The sequence below is a fragment of the Equus quagga genome, chromosome 2, assembly GCF_021613505.1.
Source record: "Equus quagga isolate Etosha38 chromosome 2, UCLA_HA_Equagga_1.0, whole genome shotgun sequence".
NCBI classification, from domain to species: Eukaryota; Metazoa; Chordata; class Mammalia; order Perissodactyla; family Equidae; genus Equus; species Equus quagga.
The window spans coordinates 104,535,496-104,560,611 of NC_060268.1; the positions used below are offsets into that span (position 1 = coordinate 104,535,496).

A 25,116-nucleotide genomic window follows, 5' to 3' on the forward strand; every position below is an offset into this window, starting at 1 on the left:
CAGCAGGGGAGGGGAGCAGTGGCACCATCTCCACTCTACTGTTGCAGTTACCCTCGCCTCAACCCCTCGTCACCGTAGAGAGACGGAGGAAGAAACAGGGGTCCTGGTCAACCTCTCTCTACGGGGCACGTGAGTCAAAGACCACCAGGACACCACACTGATCGGAGCTGCGTGTGACTGTAACACCAGCATGCTGGCATTTCGACTGTCACCTCCTCAAGAAGCCCCCACTACAGCAGGCAGGAACAATCCCCTCAAATAGCAACTAATACACGGTCCACACATGAGCAGTCCTTGAAGTTTAATAAGCTAGGAAAACGATCAGGTTCAAAGACATTTTAAAAAAACTCACAATAAGCCACCTAAGCTTATTTTAGTGAGAAAAAAACATGAAAACAAAATTTTAAAATTCCAGATATTCCTCAAGTTAAAGTGTCTATCGCTCTAAGATAAAAAGACCTTTTAAAGCAATACTTTAGAACAATGCCCTGCTCGAAGCCTGGAGGCGTCCTTCTCCATCCCGCACCGCCCGCGGCCAGGAGAGCAGCGCCAGGCAGGGCGCAGGCAGCCGTCTGTACTGACCGGTGGTAAATCTTCTCTTCAATGGTGCCCGCAGTCAGAAGCCTGTACACCGTCACCTGCTTCTTCTGGCCTATCCTCCACGCTCGCTCCCGGGCCTGCGGCAGAGAGATGCGGCTCAACAAGGGCCTGCGCAGTGACAAGCACTGACTTAGGGGAAGAGAGAGGGCTGGGTGCTTCCTGCCACTCCTAAGGTTGGAATTCAGGCTAACCAGGCTGAATACACCTAAGGCCTATTATGGAAGATAACCAGGCAGGTGACAGAGACAGACCACGCCATCTCCACCTGAAAAACAATGTTTTGTAACTTCGCACAGTCTCTTTTCACCCCAGATCTAGCGATGGACACTACAGACAAACTGCTGAAGGCGCTTCCTGTCTGTGACGCTGGAGGGTGTCTTCCTCCACACTGAAGACGAGGCGGCAACCAAGATGGGAATTATATACCGGACCTAACACGAGGACCAAAGGGCCCTGCCAAGCGCTAGCCACTAAACTGTATGTCACCACCAACTCCTTTAAACAAACAAACAGACCTGCGTGTCTGTGCTTGGGTTCCAGTCGGGGTCATAGATGATGACTCTGTTGGCCCCCGTCAGGTTGACTCCTATGCCACCCACTCGAGTGGTCAGAAGAAACACGAATACGGACGTGTCCTAGGGGTAGACACAACACTTAGTGCGCACTGACTAGTCACGGCTCTTCACCCCTGCCTTTGCACGTTCCACACATGGAAACGTGCTCCCAGTATAAGGAAGGGGTTATGTCCTAGAGACCTTTGTTTGGTCAAAATCCCATCTCACAGTTCCTGCTTTTAATATCAATTCTATTTACAATATTTAAAAGTTGAGTTGTCAAGAAGGAATACACATTCCTTGTTTAAACACATGCACACACCAATAACCCAGAAATGCAGAGTCAGAAGCAGAAAGCCCCCTCCCCACCCCCGCTGCCCAGTGCAGACGTCAGCAGGGCTCGGCAGGCAAGCACTGCCCCCTCCCCGCTGCGGACAGCAGCACTACTTGACCTGACTGTTCCGTTCACTGGTTACCTCGTTGTATCTCGTAATCAGTGGTTGTCTTGAAGCTATTGTAGTGGTACCATCCATCTTGAGATAGGAATACTTTTGGGCTCTAAGAAATACTTCAAGTATGTCCAGCATCTGTTTGGGAGAGAGGGTGGAGGAAAAGAGTTTAAAACTCGAATATACACCTCCAAAGAGGGATTCTACAACTGTGTAAACAGAGTCACACCTTCCCCAGCAGGCTTTAACTAAAAGGAGTTTCTTGCTTTGAAGGTAGATAAATATAACAACTATAGGAATATTTTTGGTATTTCCCTACTGTTAATTCTTGTAAGTTTTGTAAATAGCAGGGAATTTATTTGAATTCAGATCCAAACTCGCCTGCAGCCCAGAATCACATGGGAAGCCTTTTTAAAACGCCCGCTTCTGGCACCAATTCTAGAGGAAGGTCCAAGTTCCCAGGGAGATTTGCAGGCTGCCACCTCAGTATTTGCAGCCTGCTCTTGGATTATTTTAGATTATATCCCATTTTCTGAATTAATGTTTGTAAGTCACGAGGAACCAATGGTTTCTTGCGTGTGGTCTGCATACTCACCTGTCTCGACTGAGAAAACAGCAATACTCGCTGACCCTGCTTATGCCATATTTTCAACAGGGACTCAACAACTATCATTTTCCCAGAACGTTTCCAGTATCCAAACTGATCTTCCTCTAGCTCCCCCTCTGGAACGCCTCTGAAACTCTTGGGGCCTCCAGAAAAGAGATCAGGGTGGTTGCAGATCTTCCTCAGGGCCACGAGTCCAGAGAAAATCTATGGTATAAAAGAATTATGTAGACTCAGGATAGCCCATGGAAGATAATCTCCACTCGGGAAGGAAGGAAAGGGGCTGTTGGATGTGTAACACAGACTAAACCATAATTGCTCACCACTTCTTAGTTTCCTCCCTAATAACAGCATATTAGGAGCTGGAAGAAATCAGCCTTCACTCATCTTTTCCTGACAGGACAAGCTCTCCAGAAACAAAAAAATTCTATCAGTCTGAACATGTCTACTGGGGTCATACTCAATTACTAATGATTTATTTCCCTCACTAGAAAAAAGGGGATGCAGTTCACAGTATATAAAAAACTGACTAATCTTTTAAATATAAATCAAAAAAGCCATGCCTACCCAACTTTGGAGAAATAAGTCATGTGCAAATGCAATTAATTAAATTCAAATTAAAAGCAAATGAATTTAAATATCACATTCCTAAGTACTTCACTAAAAGTTCTGTAGTTTAATCTGTGTCAGAGGTTGAAGTTCCATTTTCCTTTACATTAGTAAATAAGAAAGCGTATTGCATGGAAAATACACGAATGGGAAAGATCTGAAGAATGGGTCACACGGCAGAAGGGCTGGGGAGACCAGGAGGGAGGGCCTGCCCATCTCTGCCCAGCAACAGGGCATCCTTCACAGCTCTCAAAGGGTGACCGAATCGAGCTCACCAGTGCAAATGCTAAAGCAGAGAAAGAGGCATCATAAATTAAGCCAATAACCAGAGAGTGTGGTAGTTTTAACCAGTAAGCCACAGCTAAACAAACAAGAGATCTGAACAGATCAGGAACTTTGTCAAAACTCCCCGAAGAGTCATCTGTGCCTCCTCCTTCTTCCCCAGACCTGAGCTGTACAACACAGCAGTCACACGCCACAGGCGGCTGCTGAGCACACGGCGTGTAGCTGGTCCGAACTGAGATGCGCTGCTCGTGTTAAATACCCAGTTATAAAGACTTAGTCCAAAAAAAAAAGAGAGTAAATTATTTCAGTAATCATTTCAAAATTTTGATTATATTTTTGTAAGATGTTTTGGATATATCAGGTTAAATAAACTATATTACCAGAATTGACTTCACCTATTTTTTTTTTTCCCCTGTTCTAACGTGACTACTGGCTAACTGTCAATCACCCGTGTGGCCTGCGTTCTGGTTACTGAATAGTGCTGACCTAGACCAGAGATGGCTTCACAACTTGGAGGCCCATGAAGGTGAGTTAAGGGGAGATGTGGGAGACAGGAACAAATGCAAACGATGTAGAAACCTCTCTGAGATGCGAATGATACAAGAAATGAGAAGCTGCAAGAGATGGTTAAAAGAACTGAGTGACTTATTCTGAAAGAAAAAGCACGCAGCGTTAGGGAACACAGGCAGCCACGTCGCCTGCGTTCATCAGTTTATCTACCTCCGCGTCTAAGCTGGAAAGTGCATTTCGGAGTGTACTGGGCTACTCTGTGGTACCTCCAATGAGGATGGACTAAGGAAGTCTTATACGTCAAACAAATAAAACACAATTCACATTTTAAGATACTGAAGCACGAAGAAGTTGAATAGTTCACTGGAAGTTTTAGACTAAATGCTGATTATAAACCTACTATACATGTTGACCAAACAGACATTTACCCACATATATTGCTGAGTATTGCCAATAACGGAAATGTTATTACGCACAGAAAAACCTGTGCTAATAATTCTTGCTCCACGGGCCTGTGAACCCAGCCGTTGGCTGCCTCCCTACATCCCACACCAGGCAGCAGGCCCTGCCCCAACCAGTGCAGATCCCGCCGTCTGGGCTTGTTCCTCCACTAAACCACGTGTGCTGGATTCAAGGGTAACCGTGCTCAGTGCAGGCAAATGGAGCGTGCTGAAATCTAACCTGTGTTCTTACTTCTGGAAGGGCTTCAAATTGCACCGAAATGTTTCTAAGAGGTAAGAGGGACTCCCTGACCAGCACTGGCTTCCTTTCCTGCCCTGCTTCCCTTGGTCCACAATTCATTTCTCCAGCTTCTAGTATTTAGCTGACCTGCATATCTCCATTGAGAATTCCGTAAACTTCTTTGGAATCAATGAAATTTTGGTAGACTTTATGCTGCTCATCTGTAAGACGGCAAAATAAGACCTATAAGAGGAAAAAAAAGAGAGAAACCATAATTTCAAAAAAAAACCAGAATAAAATAATTAAAATATCAACGAAATTTCCTAAACAAAAAGCCACAGTGTATGCAGTTTTAATAACGTACCTCTTATTAAAAGAACAAAACAAAGCGACACCACATCTCAGAGCTGAGCAAAGAGCACAGTTGGCTCCTCTCTGCAGCCCCCTCCACTTATGCCACCCGTCCACCTCTCGGTGCCCATCCCACCATCCTGACAGAGCCTGAAGACTGGCTGCCTGCTCACAGGAAGTTCAGCGCAGACCTCCCCCACCCCACTCCCCTGGGTGCTCAGCCCGTCCCCCCTCCTGCGCCCCTCACCCACATTCCACGTCAGCAAACCTGCCCAGGGCTACCCTCCCCTGGCTAACCCCTTTCCTGGAGTTCCCAGTGCAGGTGCCCAAGTTCACCAGACAACAACCACACCCCGCCCAGCCCAAATGCACCAAAGACTCCACGCCCTCACGTCTGCCAACTTTCTGACTCTCAGTCCCCTCTTCTCCACGTCCACCACTACCACCTCACGAGTGGACTTTATTCCTTGTCTAGTTATATTCCCAAGGTATTTTCCTTCAGCCACCCCTTTGCCAGCCACTGCCCCTGCCCTGTAAACCTCCAAAAGTACATTAGCTCAACCGCCTGCCTTCTCTCCTCCTCCGTGGTAAGGGCTGGGCGCTGCTGAAGACTGTCACCCACGCGGCCGGCATCTCACAGCTGCCACTCCCGGTCTCCAGGGGCGTCTTCCATCACCCCTACTCAGCACTTTCTGCAAACCCAGAACAGCTGACAACACTCCTTACTTTCCCCAAGCCACCCACCCCCCCACTTTGTCTCAACTTCTGCTCAAAAAGAATCAAACAGAAACAACACGACAAAAATAGAAACTAACCCTATCTGGCAGGATTCCCTAGTCTTCACTACCTAAACGCACCTAACTTCTTCATCGGCCTCACCTTGCTTCCCTTTATTCTCAGAGGAACAGCTTCCTTTACGGGATCCAGGGCAACCCTTCCACTCTGTCCCAGATCTGAAAACCCACTCCTTCTCCTCAGGACACTGCTCCTCCCCTGAGGTTCTCCACAAGTCCAGGGGACATTTCCCGAGAGGATCATGGATGCTCACCATCTCCAGCCCTCGCCTTCCCAGCACTCCCACCCAGCACACGCCTGCAGGGCATTCCCACTGCTAGCACTGAGGCGATCCTGGAGGAGGTCACCAATGACTTCCTGGTTGCCAAACCCACCGGGTCCTCAGGGTCCCCATGATTCCATGTCCCCTAACCTGCCTCCTGCCTCTCTACCTAGGTCTTCCCAGCCAGCTGTCCTCTTCTACCCTCCCCTTAAATGGTGCGGTGCCCTGGGCCGCCTGGCTCTTCCCATGCTGCACGGGCTCCTTGGGCACACTCATCCCTGTTCACGCCTGAACACCTTCCCTGCTCAGGGGTCAGAGATGCAGCCCCACCTGGAAGGCTCCTCAGAGCTCAGACCCATCTCGAACTGCCTTCGGGGCAAGCAGATTCTCACACAGGTGCTTCAAATAACATCCTGAATGAAACATCAGCTGGCTCCTCCAGCTCTTTGTCCTCTCTGAGCCTCTGCGGCAGTAGATCCCAACATGGCAGCAAAGAACCTGGAAGTCGCTGGGCCCTCCAGCTCCTCCTGCCGGCCCCACCCTTGCCTCGGCTCAGGCCTGCATCTTCTCTCCTGCGGACTCTGAGGGACTGGCTACCTCGGCCCTTTGCCTCCATTTTCTTCCCCCTCCAGTGCTTTCATGTGCTGCCTGAGTAATCCTTCTAAAATATGAACCTGAGTGTTATAATGCTTAATTTCTCAAATTCATATTTCATTCCTTTAAACACAACGGCAGCAGAGAAAAGCCCTTCCTCTCAATCACAAAGCTACTTGAAGGAGCCATTCACAAGGTGCCCAGTGTCTGTGGATCGCTGTTTTAGGTGTCACACGGCACTTTAAGATGGGGAGACGAAGCCCCAAGTCAAGGAGTTCCAGCCCGGCAGAGCTCGCGGAGAGCCTAGTGGGACCTTAAAATGGAACTTCTGTGTCTGTGTGTGTGCTGGGGGGGGGGGGGGGGGGGGGTGGGTGTGGAAAAACCCCAGGGGGAGAGAGCAGCCTGAGCGAATGGAAAGAAAAAGTAGCCCATGTTTGGGAGACAGGAAGTGATCTGCCTTGGCTACTGCAGGGCAGACCAGAAGAGAGCCTGGGACTCCACAGTGAAAACAAACTGGTGCAGATAACCTAATTCAGTACTCTGGGTGGGAGAGAGACATCAAAGGTATGTTGGTGGGAAGACAAGCCTTGGGAACATTAATCCAGCGACACTGAGCAATACTGAACGGGGCGGGGAATGCCAATGGTCAGACATCAACTGCACTGGTTTATGAGGATGGGAAGCAGAGAAGCGAGAGAACGAAAAAGGACAAATAAAACACCACAGCAACTGGCTGACTAGGAATCAGAGATGGCTCAGAGGACGGTGGCCTGAGTGGCCGCAGGAATGGGAGACCTGTGGGGAACGCGAGACCAAGCGCTAATCTGGAGATGAGCTTCGGGTGAGGGAAGAGGCAGGGATGAAAGCAGCCTTGAGGACAATCTCCAAGATCCCTTAAGTTTTAAAAATCTACAAAGCATTTACTTTTAGATGCTAAATAGAAGGTGCAGCCATCTACTCTATGATAACACTAGATGGAATTCAAAAGGATGGTCCTTTTAAAACCCCAGTTGATGACGTCACTCCTTTGCTCAGGATCTTCCGGTGAATTTATTTCCTCCTCACGCACAGTAAAACCCTAGTCTCCACCACGACCAGCAGGAGCAGGCGATCTGGCGTCTCGGGCAGCAACCTGACACCTTCCTGTGCTGGCTTTCCTCCTGGCTCCTGCCTGCGGCCCTGCGGGCCTCCTTGCCGGCCCCTGAATGTAAACACGCGCTCCCACGTTCCGTCGACCTGTTACACTCTGCCTCCAAAACCCCTAGGACTTGCTCCTTCACTTCTTCAGGCCTCTGCTCCAATGTCAGCGCCAGAGGCCTCCTCCGACCATCCTCATAGAAAGCCTGCTTCCCCAAATCCTGCCCTCAGCACTCCCTACCCCCTTACCCTGCTTCATTGTTTCTCCACACTGATGGCCGCGTGCCACGCGATGTATCTACTCATGACTGTCCCCCTCGAGAGCGGCTGTGAGTTCCGTGAGAACAAGCCTCGACCTTGTGCACTGCTAACGCCCAGGACTGTGGTCGGCACCTAATAGATTTGTAGCATGAATGAACTGGGGGCTCGAGGAAAACGGAAAAGTTTAAAGGAGTAGCTGCAGGGATCCGTGTGTTAATAAGACAAAGCTCAAGCCTGTGGACCAGAGGAGGAGTCCCGCTGAGGGCAGATGCCACGGCAGGCTCACCTGTCACATACACGTGGGTACAGACGTAGATCAGCCTGCCCCACAGCACCAGTGACCACACCTGTTGGCCTCACTGATCCCGCATGTGAAAAGCAGGCTGAGTGGACAGGTGCACCCATGCTTTAGGAAGGTCTTGGTAACTCCTGGATTTACAGACCTGTTCATTTTTATCCGGCAAAGAAAGGCTCATTTTGACGTCTGACTTCATTCTCCGCAGCAGGTATGGGTTTATGGTATCCCGTAAGACACATGCACACTTATAAGCAGTTTTAACCTTGAATAAGAGAAAAGGGGAAACAATTACTATTCTTTTGTTCTTACCTCTTGGTTGATTCCAATGCTTAAAATTTTTTTTTAAAAGAATGACCAGGGACCGGCCCACTGGCATAGTGGCTAAGTCTGCATACTCTGCTTTAGCGGCCCGAGGTTGGTGGGTTTGGATCCTGGGCTCAGACCCTACACACTGCTCAGCAAGCCACGCTGTCCCATATACAAAACAGAGGAAGACTGGCATGGATGTCAGCTCAGGGATAGTCTTCCCCAAGACGCAGGAGGAAAACTGGCAACAGATGTTGGCTCAGGGCCAATCTTCCTCACCAAAAAAACCCACACACACATAAACACACAAAAAAACAGTAAAAGAATGACCAACGGTGGTAGAAAACTGATTGGAAAATTGTTTGGAAAAACTGGTATAAGTTCTACATACTCCAGGAGGTGGTAGCTTTCATAACATCATCAGAAAAAAACGTATTAACCAAAACGTCCAAAAAAAGAGCAACTGGTACTTTGGTGCCCCATCCCTCTTCTGTGCTTTGCTTTAATTATTATATACAGGTAAACCCTAAAGTAGAGGTTTATTCGGTTCTTGTCCATCCTCTGGGGACAACTGCTTTCCAACACGTGTGTTTATAATCTTGTATTCTCCAAGAGCTACAAAGGACTGCGCCTCTGCAAGACGGCAGATCAAAAGGCAGCTCCGCGGAGGGCTGCGGCCACGGGACAACCAGATCATAAGCAGATTACTGCCCACCGGAGAGTAAGGTCAGTACCGTGCAGAGTAAGCACTGCCCTCAGGGGAGTAAGTTCCAGAAGAACCCTCTGATCCCAGAAACCAAAGGTCACTCGGGCCTAAAAGGGAGCATCTGCTTCTGTAACGGAGCACGGCCACAGGAGATGGGCATTAACTGCACCGAGAAAACAAAAGCCCGCAGCACAGGACGCCACTCCCTCTGCAGTTACCTCAAAGGCAAACAAAGATTTCAATAAATTATTGATACTTAAGAAAAAAGTCTAAATAGGCTTAACGACCTAGTAAATGACTATTTAATGGAACAAGAGGAATGCCAACCAAAGTTTAAATTTAAGAAAGTTAGCTGCAAAATGAATGATAAAAAGAGCTTGACCATAATAAATTCAGAAAAATTCATGTTAAAAGAAAATTAACACGGTAAAAAGGAAAACGTTTTAAAAGATCCGAAGAACACCTCACGTGAGTATGTATACACGTCTGTGCATGGACATGCGTTTATCTTGTGTGTGAGTGTATGAATATAAAAAGACAGGCTTCACTTGGAACAGCAGACAGTAACAAAGAGGCCCACTCACTCAGCACCTTTTAGTTACAGGTGACTCCCGGAAATGTGTCATTCAGGCACTGATTAAAATTACCTTCAAGATGATGATCAGGTACACATTACGGTTTGTAATGTACTGATGATTAAATGTCAGAATTTAACGAGACATTACAATCCCACCAAGGAAGCAACCACACTATTTAAATTCTTCCTAAAAATCCATACAGTGTGTTAAGGAAACTGTCCCCACATCCTCGCCTCTACCCACATCTGTCTCCTGTAAAAGGGGCGAGCTGGCTGACGCTGGAAAGCCAGGGCTGGGCTGCTGAGTGGCCGGGCTGCTCTCTCCTGCCTGTGCACCCCTTTGGAGAGTTCGCCTTGCCCCCTCGCCCCACCCCTGCTGCTGGCCCACTGTGGTGGCTCACAAGGGTCAGAGCTCAGAGTGGCTGCGGATGGGTCTATCTTTCACATCCAGCTCTCCCCAGAGGAAGATCTTAAGTCTGGAGTGGGGACGGGGAGCAGGGAATACTAAGAAACCCTACTTTAGCCTTGATGTCGAGCCACATTCTCCAGTCCAACTTTCCTAGGAAATCCTGTGCTTCAGGCAATAAAGCTGATTCTCTATTTAATTCCCATCTGCCTTGCGTGTCTGTTTCTCTGAGTAAAAACACATGGTAGGGATTCAACTGTATTTCTCCAACTCTCACTCCCTACTCCCCAATGCCACGGAAAATGGAAACCTAGCTGAGCACGTCCCTGCTTTCTTCCTCCTCCTGACAAGGTACACTGATAATTACTCCCCAGTTCTGCCTCGTGCAGAGCTGAGGGGCCTTAGGCAAGCCGCCAAACCGCTGGGTCCCAATAACCTTGAGCATGAAATGAGGAAGTTCCACCAGATGACGCCTCAGGTTCTTTTCAGTTCAGAATTCCTTGCACAAGCTTTACGTACAAACCGAAGCAGCAGTCTGTACCGCTGGCACTTAATGTTCTCTCCCTCACCTTCCTCAGCCTTTTAGGTCCTAGCACAGTCAGCCCGTCCCCAGGAAGCCTCTGGGACCCCCACAAGCTCTGATATTGGATATGTCCCCTGATCACAGCCTCACTATCCCATACTGGGGTCATCTGTTTATTTTCCTCTCCCCGCTGCCCACCCACCCTGACTGAGAGCACTTCCACAGGAAGGGCTGGTTGTCAGCCACCTCCCATCCTTTTAGCCCAGCCTGACACAATAAATATCTGCTGACAGAATATCTTCTTGCAAATCAATAGGGCTGGCAACCATGGACTTAAACAAAAAGGAGCAAATAAACAGCACTTCTGCTCCCAAGGACCTTATAAGCTAAAAAGGGAAAAAACATTAAGTGCACAGACTTTTGAAACCAGGACTTCAAGGAAGAAACAGGCCACATTTACATGGTCTCGAAGCTGCTCCCCACAAATGATTTACTAATTACAAGGCGAAGCAGTAACTTCAGAGAGTCTAGAAACCTGGCAAACACCCCCTCGTCATGTAATCAGACCACCACCAATGACCACCACTCATGAAGGGACACACGACAGTACGTGCCTCCAGATAGGAGGCACTGAGAAAGGCACATCACTGCTGTGATATTCTTGCCCAAACGCACACCCTGAGTCCAGTCACAAAGAAAGGAAGACAAACCCAAAGTGAGGTTACAAAATAACAGGCTTGTGGTCTTCCAAAACGGCAAGATCCTGGAAGGCAAAAGAAAGATCAGAGGAAGTGTTCCAGACTAACGGAGACTACAGAGACGTGGACACTACTGGAGCAACTGGCAAAATGTGAATGACGACAGATAACAGAACCGTATCAGTGTTAAATCTCCTCCAGATTTTGATGTTTAGACTGTGGGTATGTGAGAAAATGTCCTTGTTCTTAGGAGATACATGCTGAAGGACCTGGAGGAAGGGGCGTCCTGTCTGCGCCTGGCTTTCAGATGGTTCAGAAAACAAGAGGATAAGTTTGCCTACATGGGGGGGGTGGGGAGGAAAGAGAAAGCAAATGCGGCAACTGTTAGGAAAACGCTAATAACTGGTAAGCCTGGGTGAAGAGTATATACGAGTTCTTTTTACAATTCTTGCAACTTTCTGTAAAGTTTGAAATTATTTCAAAACAAAAAGTTTAAAAAAAGAACAGTATAAATGAAGGACAACAGAGACTCAGTGGGGGAAGAGAGCCCCTACGAAAGTTAAAAATCACTCCATCTCTAAACGCAAAAGGCACTAACGTGCTTGCTGACGATCCTCTAATTCTAAACGTATCAAATTCTTTTTCTAATTAAATATTTCAAACTTCTTTGGTGGAAGGCTTGTTTCCGGCTCAGCCACGACCTGGCAGGCACAGGCCTCTCTGAGGGCTGTGCAGAGCCCCTGCCCCCAAAATGCCACCAACTGCCCTCGGGTGGGCCTCCCCTCCCGTGTTCCTGTCTGGGACAAGCCCACTCCACCAGCTACCCAGACAAAAACATCAGGGTCAGCGGCAGCAAGCTCCCACCCGCAACCTGACTTCCTTCATCTTCGCAGCCTCCACATCGTTGGTTCTGCCTGAAAACTGCCACTTGGGGCTCTTGCTCTCCACCTTCTTCTCAGAAGCAGCGCCCAGTCCGGGTCCAGGGCCTCCTCACCCTCACCCCCCCGGGATTCCTGAAGCTCCCTCCATGGAAGCCTCCCTCCCTCCTGAGTCGCCCTCCAAGAAGAGCCCTCTTCCAGCCTTCTGCTCAGACACCTTCCGTGCTCTTCCTGCCCAGCACCTCGGCCTCCCTTTCAAGGGCCCCGTGTTCCCACATCCACACCTTCCTGCTACTCCCCCAGCATCTCTAGTCCAACCAAGTGTGTGTCTGCACTGCTCGCACAGCAACCTTACAGGGCTCCGCCTGTACTGGTGCCCTCACCTAGAACGCCTCCACTCTCCTCGGCCTGTTTCCCAGAATCAGGCTAAGGGACAAGTGTCTCACAGTCTCCCCTGAGCGATTCTAGCCCCCTGGCTTCCCTTTTCTAAGCTTTCACTTTATAAGGTGCACTACCCTCACGTGCACTAGATTATATGTCACCAGAACTGATTCAATCTTGTTTCATAATTTCTGACTGCTCTTGAATATCTGACATGGTGTTTTAAAAACTCATCTGGAAAAACATGAGTGATCATGCAAAAATAATTTTGTGATTTCTATCAGACACTAATTTAATAAGCTTGGCCATTTCCCTTATAACCTGAATGACTTGCCTACAAAGTATAGTATTTAGTAGGAACACTTTAACTATTACCATGCCAGCAGGGTTAGCTGGCCGATATGTTACCTGCACCGGGGAGGCGTTTGCGTATCCCCCCATGGTGATGGGGACCGAGAACTGCTCCATGAACACGGGCAACGTGCCCAACTTTCCCGGGAAGATGAAGTCAAAGAGTGACCACAGCTCGCGGAGGTTATTTTGCATTGGTGAGCCAGACAAGATGATGCGGTGAGGGGTGCGGAACTATTTTGGGAAAGAAAATAGTTTGTTATTAAACTTGCCTTTTAACAGACAATCATCAACCCTAACCCAAAACACTGTCACGTAATCTTATTTAACACATTTACATATCACTTTGGTCTTCTCTGAATCACAGACATTTTATTAATTTTAATTCTTCAATTACATATAGGAAAACAAATTGGAAAGAATTTTTCTTATTGTTTGAGCTGAATATTATGGATAGAGCTGGATCTGGTTACAGTCTAACAACTCATCCCTACAAGAGACATTAAGCAATGTCAACAACTACAACTTTAAAAAGCATGATTAAGGGCAAGAATGAAGAATTTTCTGCATTAAGGCAAAACGTGTATTTCAAATTTCAAAAGCGTGTTACTAAAAGCAGAGAGTTTATTGTCAGTTAAATACAATTATCCACCTGGAAACCCCCATCGTTCTAAGAGGTCATACCTGTTTGCAAGCCAGGGTGACGGCAGCATTTGGGTTTCGAATTTTGTGTCCTTCGTCCAAGATCACGTAGTGCCAGTCATGCCTGCTAATATCATCTTGCATCAACCGAATGTAGGAGTAAGAAGTGATCAAAATTCCGTGACAGTGAGCAATATCTCGAATTAGTTTCTCCTAAAACGATGGTAAAATGGTAAAGCCAGTTTTAAATAAGAAGTTAAAGTAAATGAGTATGACTCTTAAAATGACCACCTTGTAATCACGATGCAATCTAATGCACTTTATGAACGTGTAGTCAAACATAATACACAGAATTGTAAATACACATTATCAGCACTGGAAGTTTACTTCATCCTTCATTAACCTGTAAGCAGTAAACACCAACCAACATATCCACTATTAAGCGGTGAGACCTCAAAAGAAGACCAGAAAAAGTTACAACATGTAAACACTTGGCCAATTTTTATTTTTCCAAAACAACCTTTGTGTCAATCCTTGTCAAAGTTAAAACAACAAGGTAGATGGAAAATGATTCATTATTTTAAAACCAAAGAAACAAAAGTAGGGAAAAGCCAAGGAGACAAGAAAGACAAACCCAGGAGCTCTAACGATGTACACCATGAATTCCAAGAGGATAGAGAAGAAAGGATATAAAGCAATGATTTTAAAAAACGATGGAGCAAAACATCCTAGAGTGTCAGGCAGAAACGTTGAGAAAAGACATACACCTGGGCATAGACCTACCAGATGTCTGAACTCCAAAAATAAAGAAAAATGAGAGAAAATGCTGTAGCTTCTAGTCAGAACAAAACAGAAAAAGAAAAGATTCCCTTCAGTGGGAAAGGACTCTACCTGCGTTGGACATGTTTTCTGCAACACCAAAAACGTCAGAAAGCACAGGGAAACTCTTTCCATAATTCCAGGGGGAAAGCAGTCACCCTGGATTTCTACATTGATCCAAACTAGCAGTCATGCTTGACAGAAAAAGTGAATAAACTCCACCTTCAGACAGGCTAGGGCAGAAATAAAGCAGCAAGAGACGGAATGGGTACAGCATGCTACATCCAGCCAGTGCAAGCACACAGCCACTAAAAGAGCATGGTCCCTTTCTAGGGTGGGAGACGGCCTGCTGGGGACGCTGTGCATCACAGATGGGGCGTGCCCAGCAGCTGGGAGAGGACAGAGGGTCCATTACCAATCCCACCTCACAGATGAGGATGCTGGTTCAGAGACAGTAAATAACATACCAGGCCACACAGCTGGTGAGTGGTGGAGTCAGGATCTGAACGTGGAAAGGCAGCCGCCTCCCAAGCTAGAATTAACTAGATATTAGGCAACACTGCCTCTTAATTTATTATACAAGAAAAATTACATGTAATATACATACCAGTTCTTAAAATAAATTATTAAAATGATAATTAAGTAAATATTAAAGCACTGTTTTAAATACTCATGAAACTGTTAAGAAAGGTAAAATATAAAAAGGGATATATTTTTAAGTGTTACTGTAATTCCGGTTTAGTTTAACAAAACCTAGAGTGAGAAGAGACGAAAATGAAAGTGCTCAAGAATCCCACCCTGTCCAAGGGTGGTAGGGGGCACAGGGGACAGCTACTCCCTAATGCTCAACCATGAGAGAAAAACAGGTTGAAACACATTTCTAAAAAATATACACCCATTTACTGATTAACAGTTGCTACTTCAGCATAAACAGTAGAAAAGAAACAGATTATAGAACTATCACAACCACTATGGGGGAGAAAAGTAACAGAAAAGAAAAAACAGGAAATACAATAAAGAAAATAAGAGCTGGTTTCAGACTGACCATACCTGGGGTCTCCATATGACAGTGCGTTATCAGCAGCGAGACTTTCCACTGGGTAAGTGAGGCCAAAACCCAGCCTCGTGTTTCAAAGAGACCCAAACTAGACTGAGGCTCACAGGTGAAAATATGGGAATTATCAAAGATAATGGAAAAGTAAACAAAAACAGGGCAGGATTAGAAATGTAAATATCAGGGGCCACCTGGTGGTGTAGTGGTTAAGTTCACACACACAGCTTCGGCAGCCCAGAGTTCACTGGTTCAAATCCTGGGTGCGATCTACACACTGCTCATCAAGCCATGCTGTGGTGGCATCCCACATACAAAATATAGAGGAAGACTGGCACAGATGTTAGCTTAGGGCCAATCTTCCTCATCAAAAAAAAAAAAAGAAATAAAGAAATATAAATATCAGACATAAAGAACTGAATAGAAAAATGAGGGATATTTGCATTTGAAAGGAGACAACATACTGAGAAAGAAGAGCCATGAACCTTACCCACCAAAAAGCAGTGCCACCAAACAGGAAGGCAAAGCGTTTCGAGCTGTGGTGACAAAGGGGTCCGTCCACAGCCTGCAGGGGACCTGACCACAGCCTCTCAGTTTGACAGATCAGAAGAGAGAAAGTAAGATTAAAGAAAACAAAACTTTAAAAATTAGGGTACAAAGAATCTGAGCATCACGTCTGCGAGCTCCTTTTAAAGCCGCAGCAGAGCTGTAGACACATGAAGAATCCTCACTCTGCACCCTCTACTCAGAACGGCGGAACTCAAACTGAGCAGTGAACACAATCTGCTACAGGCAAGTGAAAGACTTAACAAGATACCAACCCTAGTGAATCTTAAAGAAAAAACCTGGCGGAATTGATAAAGCAAAAACTAAATAACTCGTTGAAAAGACCAAACAGAACAGACAAACCTCTGAAAAGTCAGCCCGAAGAACAGACTTGGACGCAAGAATGAGAAACGTCCAGAAGCGCAACCACAGACAAAGAGAATACAAAACCGTTAACCAAGGCTGCAGGCAATCTCACGCCAAACACACCTTCAGCGTGTGCCGGAGGAGGACGGCCACAAAAGGAAACTACCAAAATGGGTCCAAGAAAAATGAGACAAACTGATGAGACTAATACTGAAGAATCTGAAAGATGCTCTGCTCTTCTCACCACACCCACCATACCCAAACAATTTTATGAGCGAAGCAGGAATCAACCTGTTATTTAAACTGTTCCCAAATAAAGAAAAGACAGACTGCACTCCAAATCACTATTATAAGGCTTGTAGCAAAACCCTGTTTTCAAAACTGACAGACATAACAGACTAGAGATCCATTATTTATAAATAAAGTCTAGCAATATATTAAACTAATAAGGCTTAGCACAGGAATGTAAGAATAACTAAATATTAGGAAACCTAACAATAATTCATGGAATCACAATCATCAAATTTTATAAAATTCAACATCTTCAAAAACGATATTATCTTAATAAAGTAGGATTCGAATATTTTTTAATTCAATGGCATATAAAAGAGTAGAAAAGGGCCAAGAAAATTCTGCGAGAGAAAATAAAGAGGAGGAAACTGTCTTCTCATATGCATAATACACTCAGAACTTCAAAATTAATAAAACTGTTTTAGAGAATAACTACACTAACTAGAATAACTACAATACCTAGTACCTATTAAAGGTTCGATTATTATTTTTGCTGTATTATTACTATGACTACTATTTTGCCATCTAGGAAGTATTCCACAATTTTCATCGCCTGCACAACGCTACACTGAAGGCCACACCTGATTTAACCGTTTCCTGACTTTTTCTCTCATGATGAACGCAGCAGTAACATGTCAGGGCTGCAGCCTTACGAACACACGCACAGGTTCCCTCAGGACTCGCCCCCATCCGCTCCTCCACCAGCACCGGCCCCGCCGCAGCTGCTAGTGCCCAGCGAGGAAAGGCAGGCTGTCCAAAGACACACGGCTCCTCCTCGAGCGCCTCACCCTGAAGTCCCGTGACTCTCAGAAGCCAGAGTTGGTTTCAATAGTTCCTCCACACCTCCATTTTCCACCGAGACCCTGGGCAGGCAGCTCTCCTGATGCTACCCCATCAGCCCCCCAGGAGAGCAGCGGCCGCTAGAAGGCATGGAGCAGGCAGCGCACGAGACGATGGCAAACACACACAGAAACACTCCATGCCCAGGGCACTCCAGGCACAGAGCCGTGTGTATGCGGAGAAAACGGACATGAAAACGACTCTAACTGTTTGGGGCTTGACATACAGCAGAAGTTAAAATACCATTCACACTTACAAAATGCCCACTGGATCATAACCAAACCCTGCAATGCAGGTCCACTTGCTCATGGAGCCTGGACCTGCTGAGCGCTGGATGCACACCCTCCCCACGGTCATTCCATGAACCGCCATGGAACACCACCTCCACCAGGATTCTGGGCATCACTTCACCACAGTTAAACAAACGCAATGCCAAGCCTCTCGCATACACACCACTGGAACCACAGTTAGCTTCTTCTGCATGTTTAAGGACCGAAGTTTATTTGGAAAATTCTGTAATGTTAGCTGTAGAAATACAGAATTTCTACTATATTCAGAAAGATGTATAATGCTGAATAAGAGCTAAGCCACTTTTATAAAAAGAGTAAGAAATGTTTTAAACGTCCTCATTGACAATACAACCTCCACTTAACAGCCACTGGGTAAAAAACACATCCAAGACTATTTGTTTTCACCTGATTCCATCTCAGAATTCTATAACTGCCTAGACTGGAGTTTCAATAATGGTGAATTGTTGAATATTATGGACGTCTCTATCCAAACACTTAAGACAAATCATCTCGGGCGGTTTCAAATTAAAAGCTTGTAAAATATGTAACCTCTCCTAGTTTTTGCAATTAATAGGGTACATCTGCAATTAGCCTGACTTACTGAATGCAGTGCTGTTGTCATTAAAAGATGTCTGTGAAAGTGCTGCTGTTATTATGGGGGCTCAGGAGACCAATCCCTCCTAGAGGGCAAACAGTGGACTGGTGGAAAACAACAGCCATAAATCACGCTGTCAGGGAGCGGGCAGCGTGGAGAGCAGCGCAGGCACATGAAGGCCATTCACCGTAAACACAGCACGCAGCTTCCCAGCCAGGATTCACTGCACCTGTAATTAATTAAAACTTCCTTCAAGCTAAATCTTTAATAAACAAGGATTTGTGCTGACAATGAAGGAAAAAAGGGCTCCAGCAACACAATTTTACAATATACCTCACGGAACAAGCACGGCATCCATCATTGCTTCTATCAGGTGCACGCACTGTCTCTGAAGTTAATGGGAATCATATCACTTTGTGTTATAATTTGTGTACCTGGAATGGGTCTGAAATATTTAGGATGCTTGAGGGACCATGTGGCCCTTTCTACTTTTATTTGGTATGTTTTTGCTCAACTCCCATCTAGCATTTTAAAAAGCTAAGTCTTTTTCACTCTAGCGTTTCAGAATACAGGGCTTTCAAAGAACACGTGATGGTGGTCTCATCAGATGGCCAAGTGTTTGTGTGGTCTATTCTTCAATCACAATTTGCATATCCCAAAGATAATTTTAACATTCCATTTTACTATTTCCATTTGGGGCCAAACGTATCTGGACATAAGGAAAAGGTCTGGACATGACTGACCACGAACACTTTTGACAAAGCAGGTCGTGAACTTTCTATCCAGAGCATATTTATACTGAATCAGTCAGAAAATAAAGTTGCTTTTCTCAACTACTGAGATGAAGAGGTCTACAGTATTCTTTGTTTCTAATAGTAGAATTACCTGAATAAATGTTATATGCCAGGGACTACACTAAGCTTTTTGTACACACATATTAACCCTACAAATCCTCACAAAATTAGCAAAAAGTACCCATTTTACAAGGGATCAAACTAGGCTTAGAGAAGCTAAGTGACTTGCACAAGGTCACAAAGTTATAAAATGGCAGAGTTAATTCTCAAACCCTGGTCTGGCCATCACAAAATCTATGCTTTTAGACCTTTATGTCAATGTTGTATTTCCCACTCTTAGGCCTCTAAATGCCATGATTGATCAAAATGAGATAAAATTCTCTGAATTATCTAAAATATTCCACACAATTACTATATCCTACATAGCAGAAAAAGGTGGGAGATATACAAAGTGGCAACCATTTCAGAATATAAGCAAGAAAGTTCTCTTTGCACATCCCCAACAAACTGAAAAAAGGGTCGTTAGTAATTAAATAAACTTTACAACACAGTGCTAAAGATGTCACCACCCACTGTGAGTTATGGGATAAGCATCACAAAACTGCCTCCTTTTATTCTCTTTTCATATATTTTCTTTCTTCAAGAAATGGTTAGCTTCTCAAGGTCAGTTAAAAACATCATATCCATTTTTTGGAGCCCTAACAGCATCAAACACCTGGAATATCGTGCTTATAATTGTTTAACAAATAAATATTAATCAACTCACATAAGTTTCTCTCTGTTAGAAAAAAGGGATCACAAAACATAATGAGAAAAAGAAAATCTTAGATTCCTATTAAATGAGATTTCAACTGACCATTGAAGGAGATTCAGAAGCCTGAAAATATCTTTATCTGATTTGATCATTTGGTTGAAAATATTAGCCACGTATTTTTTTGCATGGTTGCTGGGTGTACATTTGATAATTCTATATACCGTCAATCCAAGAGAATAATAACAAAGATAATATGGATGAAATGGTGAGAGAGGTGGGAAGCTAAAAGGCAATTTGGGGAAGAACGACAGATGTGCTCCATCAGAAATTGTTTGATTATTTGACATCTGCTCTCTAAACGAAAAACTTTCAAAATCTTACGTTGCACTAGCTACAACAAATCATTACAGAAATAAAGATAATCTGCTTGAATGATAAATAAAACAATTCTGGCATTATTGCTCTTTTAAGTTTTCTAAAGAGAAATTTTCCTCTCTTTCCCATTTTCTCCAGCACTGAGCGTCCCTATCCCAGAGGGCCACCACTGCTTTTAGGCAGGACAGCCGGTGAACAGAGAGAGCTGCCCGATGGCGGCAAGGGATCTCAGCTGGTAAGGATGCAAAGAGGTCAGACATCAGATGCTGGGTTAGCGGTGAGACCAGCACTGAGAGAGTATCTGAAATATGAATAAGAAACAAACTCCACAGCAACCTAACACACATGTGCAAGCCAACAGGTGTATGTGGGGTGTTGACAAGGATCTGCACATAAAAATAGAAAGGAAGGGGCAGAAAGGTCAAATGCCCCTTCAGTGTTTGAATCCAGAAGCCAGTTCTGATCTTGGAAGTGTTACTAACCAGGTGGGTGCAAAGGAATTAACACATTCTTAATGTGTTATCATCACAAATAATAAACTGATATTAACATTAATAATAAACTGTGTTTCTAAAGTGGGGAATATGGTTTCAAAGATGCGAAAGACTATGTTTTTCATGTTTTGCATAACAGCTTACCTCTTTAAACATTTGAGATAGTTTACAATGGGAAAGGAACCGGAGAAAGTTAAGGGTCAGAGTAAAAACACAAGTCTACCATTTTTCCTCAAAAGTTAGGTAAGAAACTTCAAGTTGAACTCCTTGGAAAACTGTAAAGCACTAAAAAACTTATGAACAATCATATGAATGCATGTGCCTGTGTGTGCAAAACAACCTCAGAAGGTAGAATCATTGTAAACAAAAGTGAAATATCTATTTTCCAAGGTTTTGCCCCCCAAATCAGAAAGCAGGTCTCATCAACAGAGACACTGACCAATGTCAATTCTATTTCCATTAATGAGTGAATGTACTCTATTTACATGAGCTAGTTCTTCGGGTTATAATAACAGAGGGAATGTGGGTAAGCCACGCTACAGCTGAAGACGTGAAACAGCTTCACCAGCCCAAAAGAATATAAAATAATAAAGAACAACACACACAAAATTTGCCTTCTAATGACAAACATCCACCAGTGAACCCAACTACAGGATTTTGCTATACAAAACATTAAGAGATGTCAACAGAAGCGAAAAAAGGAATCAAAATGTTTTACAAGGGGGCCAGCCCGGTGGCGCAGTGGTTAAGTGTGCACGTTCTGCTTCAGTGGCCCGAGTTCACCAGTTTGGATCCTGGGTGTGGGCATGGCACTGCTTGACAAGCCATGCTGTGGTGGGCGTCCCACATATAAAGTGGTGGAAGATGGGCACAGATAGCTCAGGGCCAGCCTTACTCAGCAAAAAGAGGAGGATTGGCAGCAGATGTTAGCTTAGGGCTAATCTTCCTCAAAAAAAAAAAAAGAACAGTTTTACAAGGATGATGACAGGAGAGTTACAACAATTTCCTTTGACTAGAAAAACAATCCAAGCTATTATTTTCATACTGCTAACATTCCCTTTTTTTCCTTTGACCATAGCATTTATCCTACTTCACTACTTATTTTAACTCAATTTGTTTTCCACTTAACATTTCAAATTAAGGGTAAAGTCAGCTGATTTAACAAGAGCTAGGAGAAACAGGATTCCATCTCACCAAACCAGAGCTACCAAACTATAGCTACCCCTGACTCCCTTCCAGCGAAGTTCCAGTTACTCAGATCACACACACAGAGGGAATTCGGAAGAAAAGGGGTATGGGCAATACAGAGCCACTGCAGTTTAGCGGCTCGCCTGTGTCCAGCCCAGTGAGGGCTCCATCCAGCAGTTCTGGAGCAGCACTGCGTTCACGGGGGTGCACGAAAGCTCAAGAGATCGGAAGACGCAGGAGAGAAAGAACACAGAACAAACTTCCACTTCTTTCAACACAGCAGCCTGCAAACCCACCCTGGAAATGCCTAATTACTATTTACTCAGCAAATGCTTATGGTGCACTTGTGACCATGAGTAAGACGCAGGCCCACTCTACGAAGCTTACAGTCCAGATGCTGAGACAGACAGAAAATGTAAAGAGCATAATAGGACCTGGCTATGCCACCCACAGGAGCACAGATAAACCTCCTTTCTGATAACGTGGCCAAAACTACAAATAAGTGAGGAAATACAACTTTCGAAATACAGTGATTACAGTTATAGAATGATCAAGGACTCAGACAACAAAAAGCAACTTAACTGAAAGCAACAATACAAACTGTAAAACTCTCAAAACGGCAGGTTATTCTTTTGTTCATCAAAAGTATGTTTTAAAAGCATATTAACAAATGGGTTTACCAATTAAGAGTTATCATTTTACATTTTGTACCCACTTTCCTAAAACTGTTTAAAGCTGCTAATGCCCCAAATCCAGCCAGTCACCTGCTACGTACACCCCTGATTTACAGCCCCGCTCACAGACTCAGGCTGTGGAGTCCTGTCTGCGCCCAGCTGCGTTTCACTGGACAACAAACACATCTCAACACCACCAGAGTGTGAGCACGGTAAACCTACGTTCAGAATTGTTTTGAAACTACCGAGCTCCAAGTACATGAGTAACAATAAGTTTAATGCAGGAAAGAAACACAGGAACATACATTTCAGAAATACATGGACCAAAGAACAAACAAATATGTAATGTGGAAGGCTTTAAAACAAAACAAACAAAAGATAGTGAGCCCTGTAATGTTACCTTTCTGTGGGTACAGGAGCCAGTCTCATGCAGAACTGCCACTCGGAAGGGAGGCCACCACGTGTGAAATTCCTTCACCCACTGGTGCATCACTGTCGTCGGACAGACAATGACAGTCGGACCCAACCCCTCAAACCTGCACCCAAAACATCCAAGAAGGAAACACAACCATGAGTGACAGCACATGGATCATCAACTGCCAAAAAACAAGAAACAAACAAAAATTTAACAGTTCCGAAAGGAAAATCCGAGCTATGGAAATTTATTGATATTTTCTTTAAAGAAAAAGCTAGTGGAGTTAAAACCCAGTAAGTGAAATCTGTACGATCCCATTTCTCAATTAGGGGATCCCAAGTACTAAGAGAAAACACCAGCTAATACAGTAAAAGACAGCATCCATAGCAAAGTAAAAGAAAAATCAAACAAGAATTATGCAACAAATACTTCTCTTTCCTCTTCTATTCCAGGTTAGTGAGGTGTTACACAGTGCATCTTAACCTCAGTGAATGTAAGGGTATCCTAAATCCACCTGAAGCTTCAGAGTCTACCAAGAGTTTTCACCCACAGAATTTCAGTCAATCTCGGAGCCCTGGGAAGTGGGCAGGACAGACACCCTCTAGTGTTCGGGGGCCCTGAAGGCTGGCGTGACCAAGGCAACGTGGCTTCCAGGAGACGGAGCGATGCCTGAAGTCAGTCTTCTGCCAGCTGCAGCCCGCTCCTGCACCACGTCATGCTGCTCGCTTCTCCAGGGGATGAAAACCCAGCAGGGGAGCATCACAGCGACTGTTTCCACCAAGATGTCCCCACGGCACCAGCCGTCATCCTCCTCCCACCTTGCCTTCCTCCCACGTCTCCTAATCCAGTGGAGAGAACTGTCCCCGACTCTCCGGGTGCCCAAATTGGAAATCCAGGCCTCATCCCTGGTCTGTCCCTCTTGTTCTCCACTGTATCCAACCTACGCTGGGTCCATGTCACACCTACCTCCTAAACCCCTCCTGAAGTCACCCTGTCTCTCTGTCTAGACTGTCCATACTCCAGTTCTGGCCACTATCATCTCTTACACGGGGAACTGCACTTTCTAGCATGACCATTTCAAAAAAGCAAAATCTGAATGCCTCATCCCTTTGCTTAAAAGTCCTAAAAGCCTTTTAATGTTTGCCCACTACTCGTGGGACAGTCTGAACACCTTAACCTGGCCTCTGAGACCACGAGGACTGACCTGTGCTGGCCTCTTCAGCCTCATCTCTCTCCCTGCCCAGACCCCAGCATTTGCTTCATGGCTCAGCACTCCACCTGCCAGCCCTGCCTGCAGTTCTCACAAAGGGCACGCTCCTCCAATCTCCCAACCTTCGCCTGTCCCTTCTTACCTTCTTATCCTAGCCACCGTCCATTGTCCTTCAGCCCTCAGCTTCTTCTAGTCTTCCCTGCCCTTTTCTCTCTAGTTGGGGTAAGGGCCCTTCCTTGGTGCATCCGCACTAGTTAGTGCCCTATACTAACCCTATCATAACACGTATCACCCTTATTGTACTTGTGGGTTAGATGCTCCCTAAGCTCCTTGAGGGTGTAGCGACAGCCTCTTCTTCAAATGATCTCAACGCCTAGACCACAGGAGGTAAGTAATGAATACTGGCTTTATTAAATGAAAACTTTTTTTTTTAAGTTGGAAGAAAATATATTGAAACGTTGAAAGATGATTTCTGAGTTGGGGAATCACAAGTCATTTTTATTTTGTTGCTACAGCTCAATAAAAGATTCCTGAACTTAAAATAATTTTCTTGTAAGTTACTCAGAGTAAATCACGCAGTGCTTGAAATATTAAAAATAATTTTCTGGAGCCGGCCCGGTGGCACAGCAGTTAAGTGTGCACGTTCCGCTTTGGCAGCCCGGGTTTGCCAGTTCTGATCCCGGGTGCGGACATGGCACCACTTGGCATGCCATGCTGTGGCAGTCATCCCACATATAAAGTAGAGGAAGATGGGCACGGATGTTAGCTCAGGGCCAGTCTTCCTTGATGCGGGGTTGGTGAGCTGAGGAGTCGAAAGAAAGATTTCTTGGACTCTCAAGGTCTGGCAGTAGTGCTCTTTTATTTAGAGAAGAGTGTGGAATAGCATGGGGACAGGACCCAAGGGCAGTTAAGAGCTGCTGCTGCATGGGGACAGGACCCATGGGTAGTAAAGAGCT

General features: G+C 45.3%; 1 protein-coding gene across 2 annotated transcripts in view; it reads right to left on the reverse strand.

Moving 5' to 3' along the window:
* Positions 1–25,116, reverse strand: part of ERCC6 (ERCC excision repair 6, chromatin remodeling factor) — a 71,937-nt gene that overhangs the window by 7,768 nt on the left and 39,053 nt on the right. For both annotated transcript variants that reach the window (XM_046653365.1, XM_046653364.1), the window contains exons 8-16: positions 22,936–23,071; positions 13,501–13,671; positions 12,874–13,050; positions 8,136–8,252; positions 4,440–4,535; positions 2,199–2,414; positions 1,631–1,741; positions 1,116–1,235; positions 583–677 (exon numbers count right to left, since the gene is read on the reverse strand). In XM_046653365.1, coding sequence (XP_046509321.1) covers positions 583–677; positions 1,116–1,235; positions 1,631–1,741; positions 2,199–2,414; positions 4,440–4,535; positions 8,136–8,252; positions 12,874–13,050; positions 13,501–13,671; positions 22,936–23,071 — 1,239 coding nt within the window. The remainder of the gene's footprint in view (positions 1–582; positions 678–1,115; positions 1,236–1,630; positions 1,742–2,198; positions 2,415–4,439; positions 4,536–8,135; positions 8,253–12,873; positions 13,051–13,500; positions 13,672–22,935; positions 23,072–25,116) is intronic.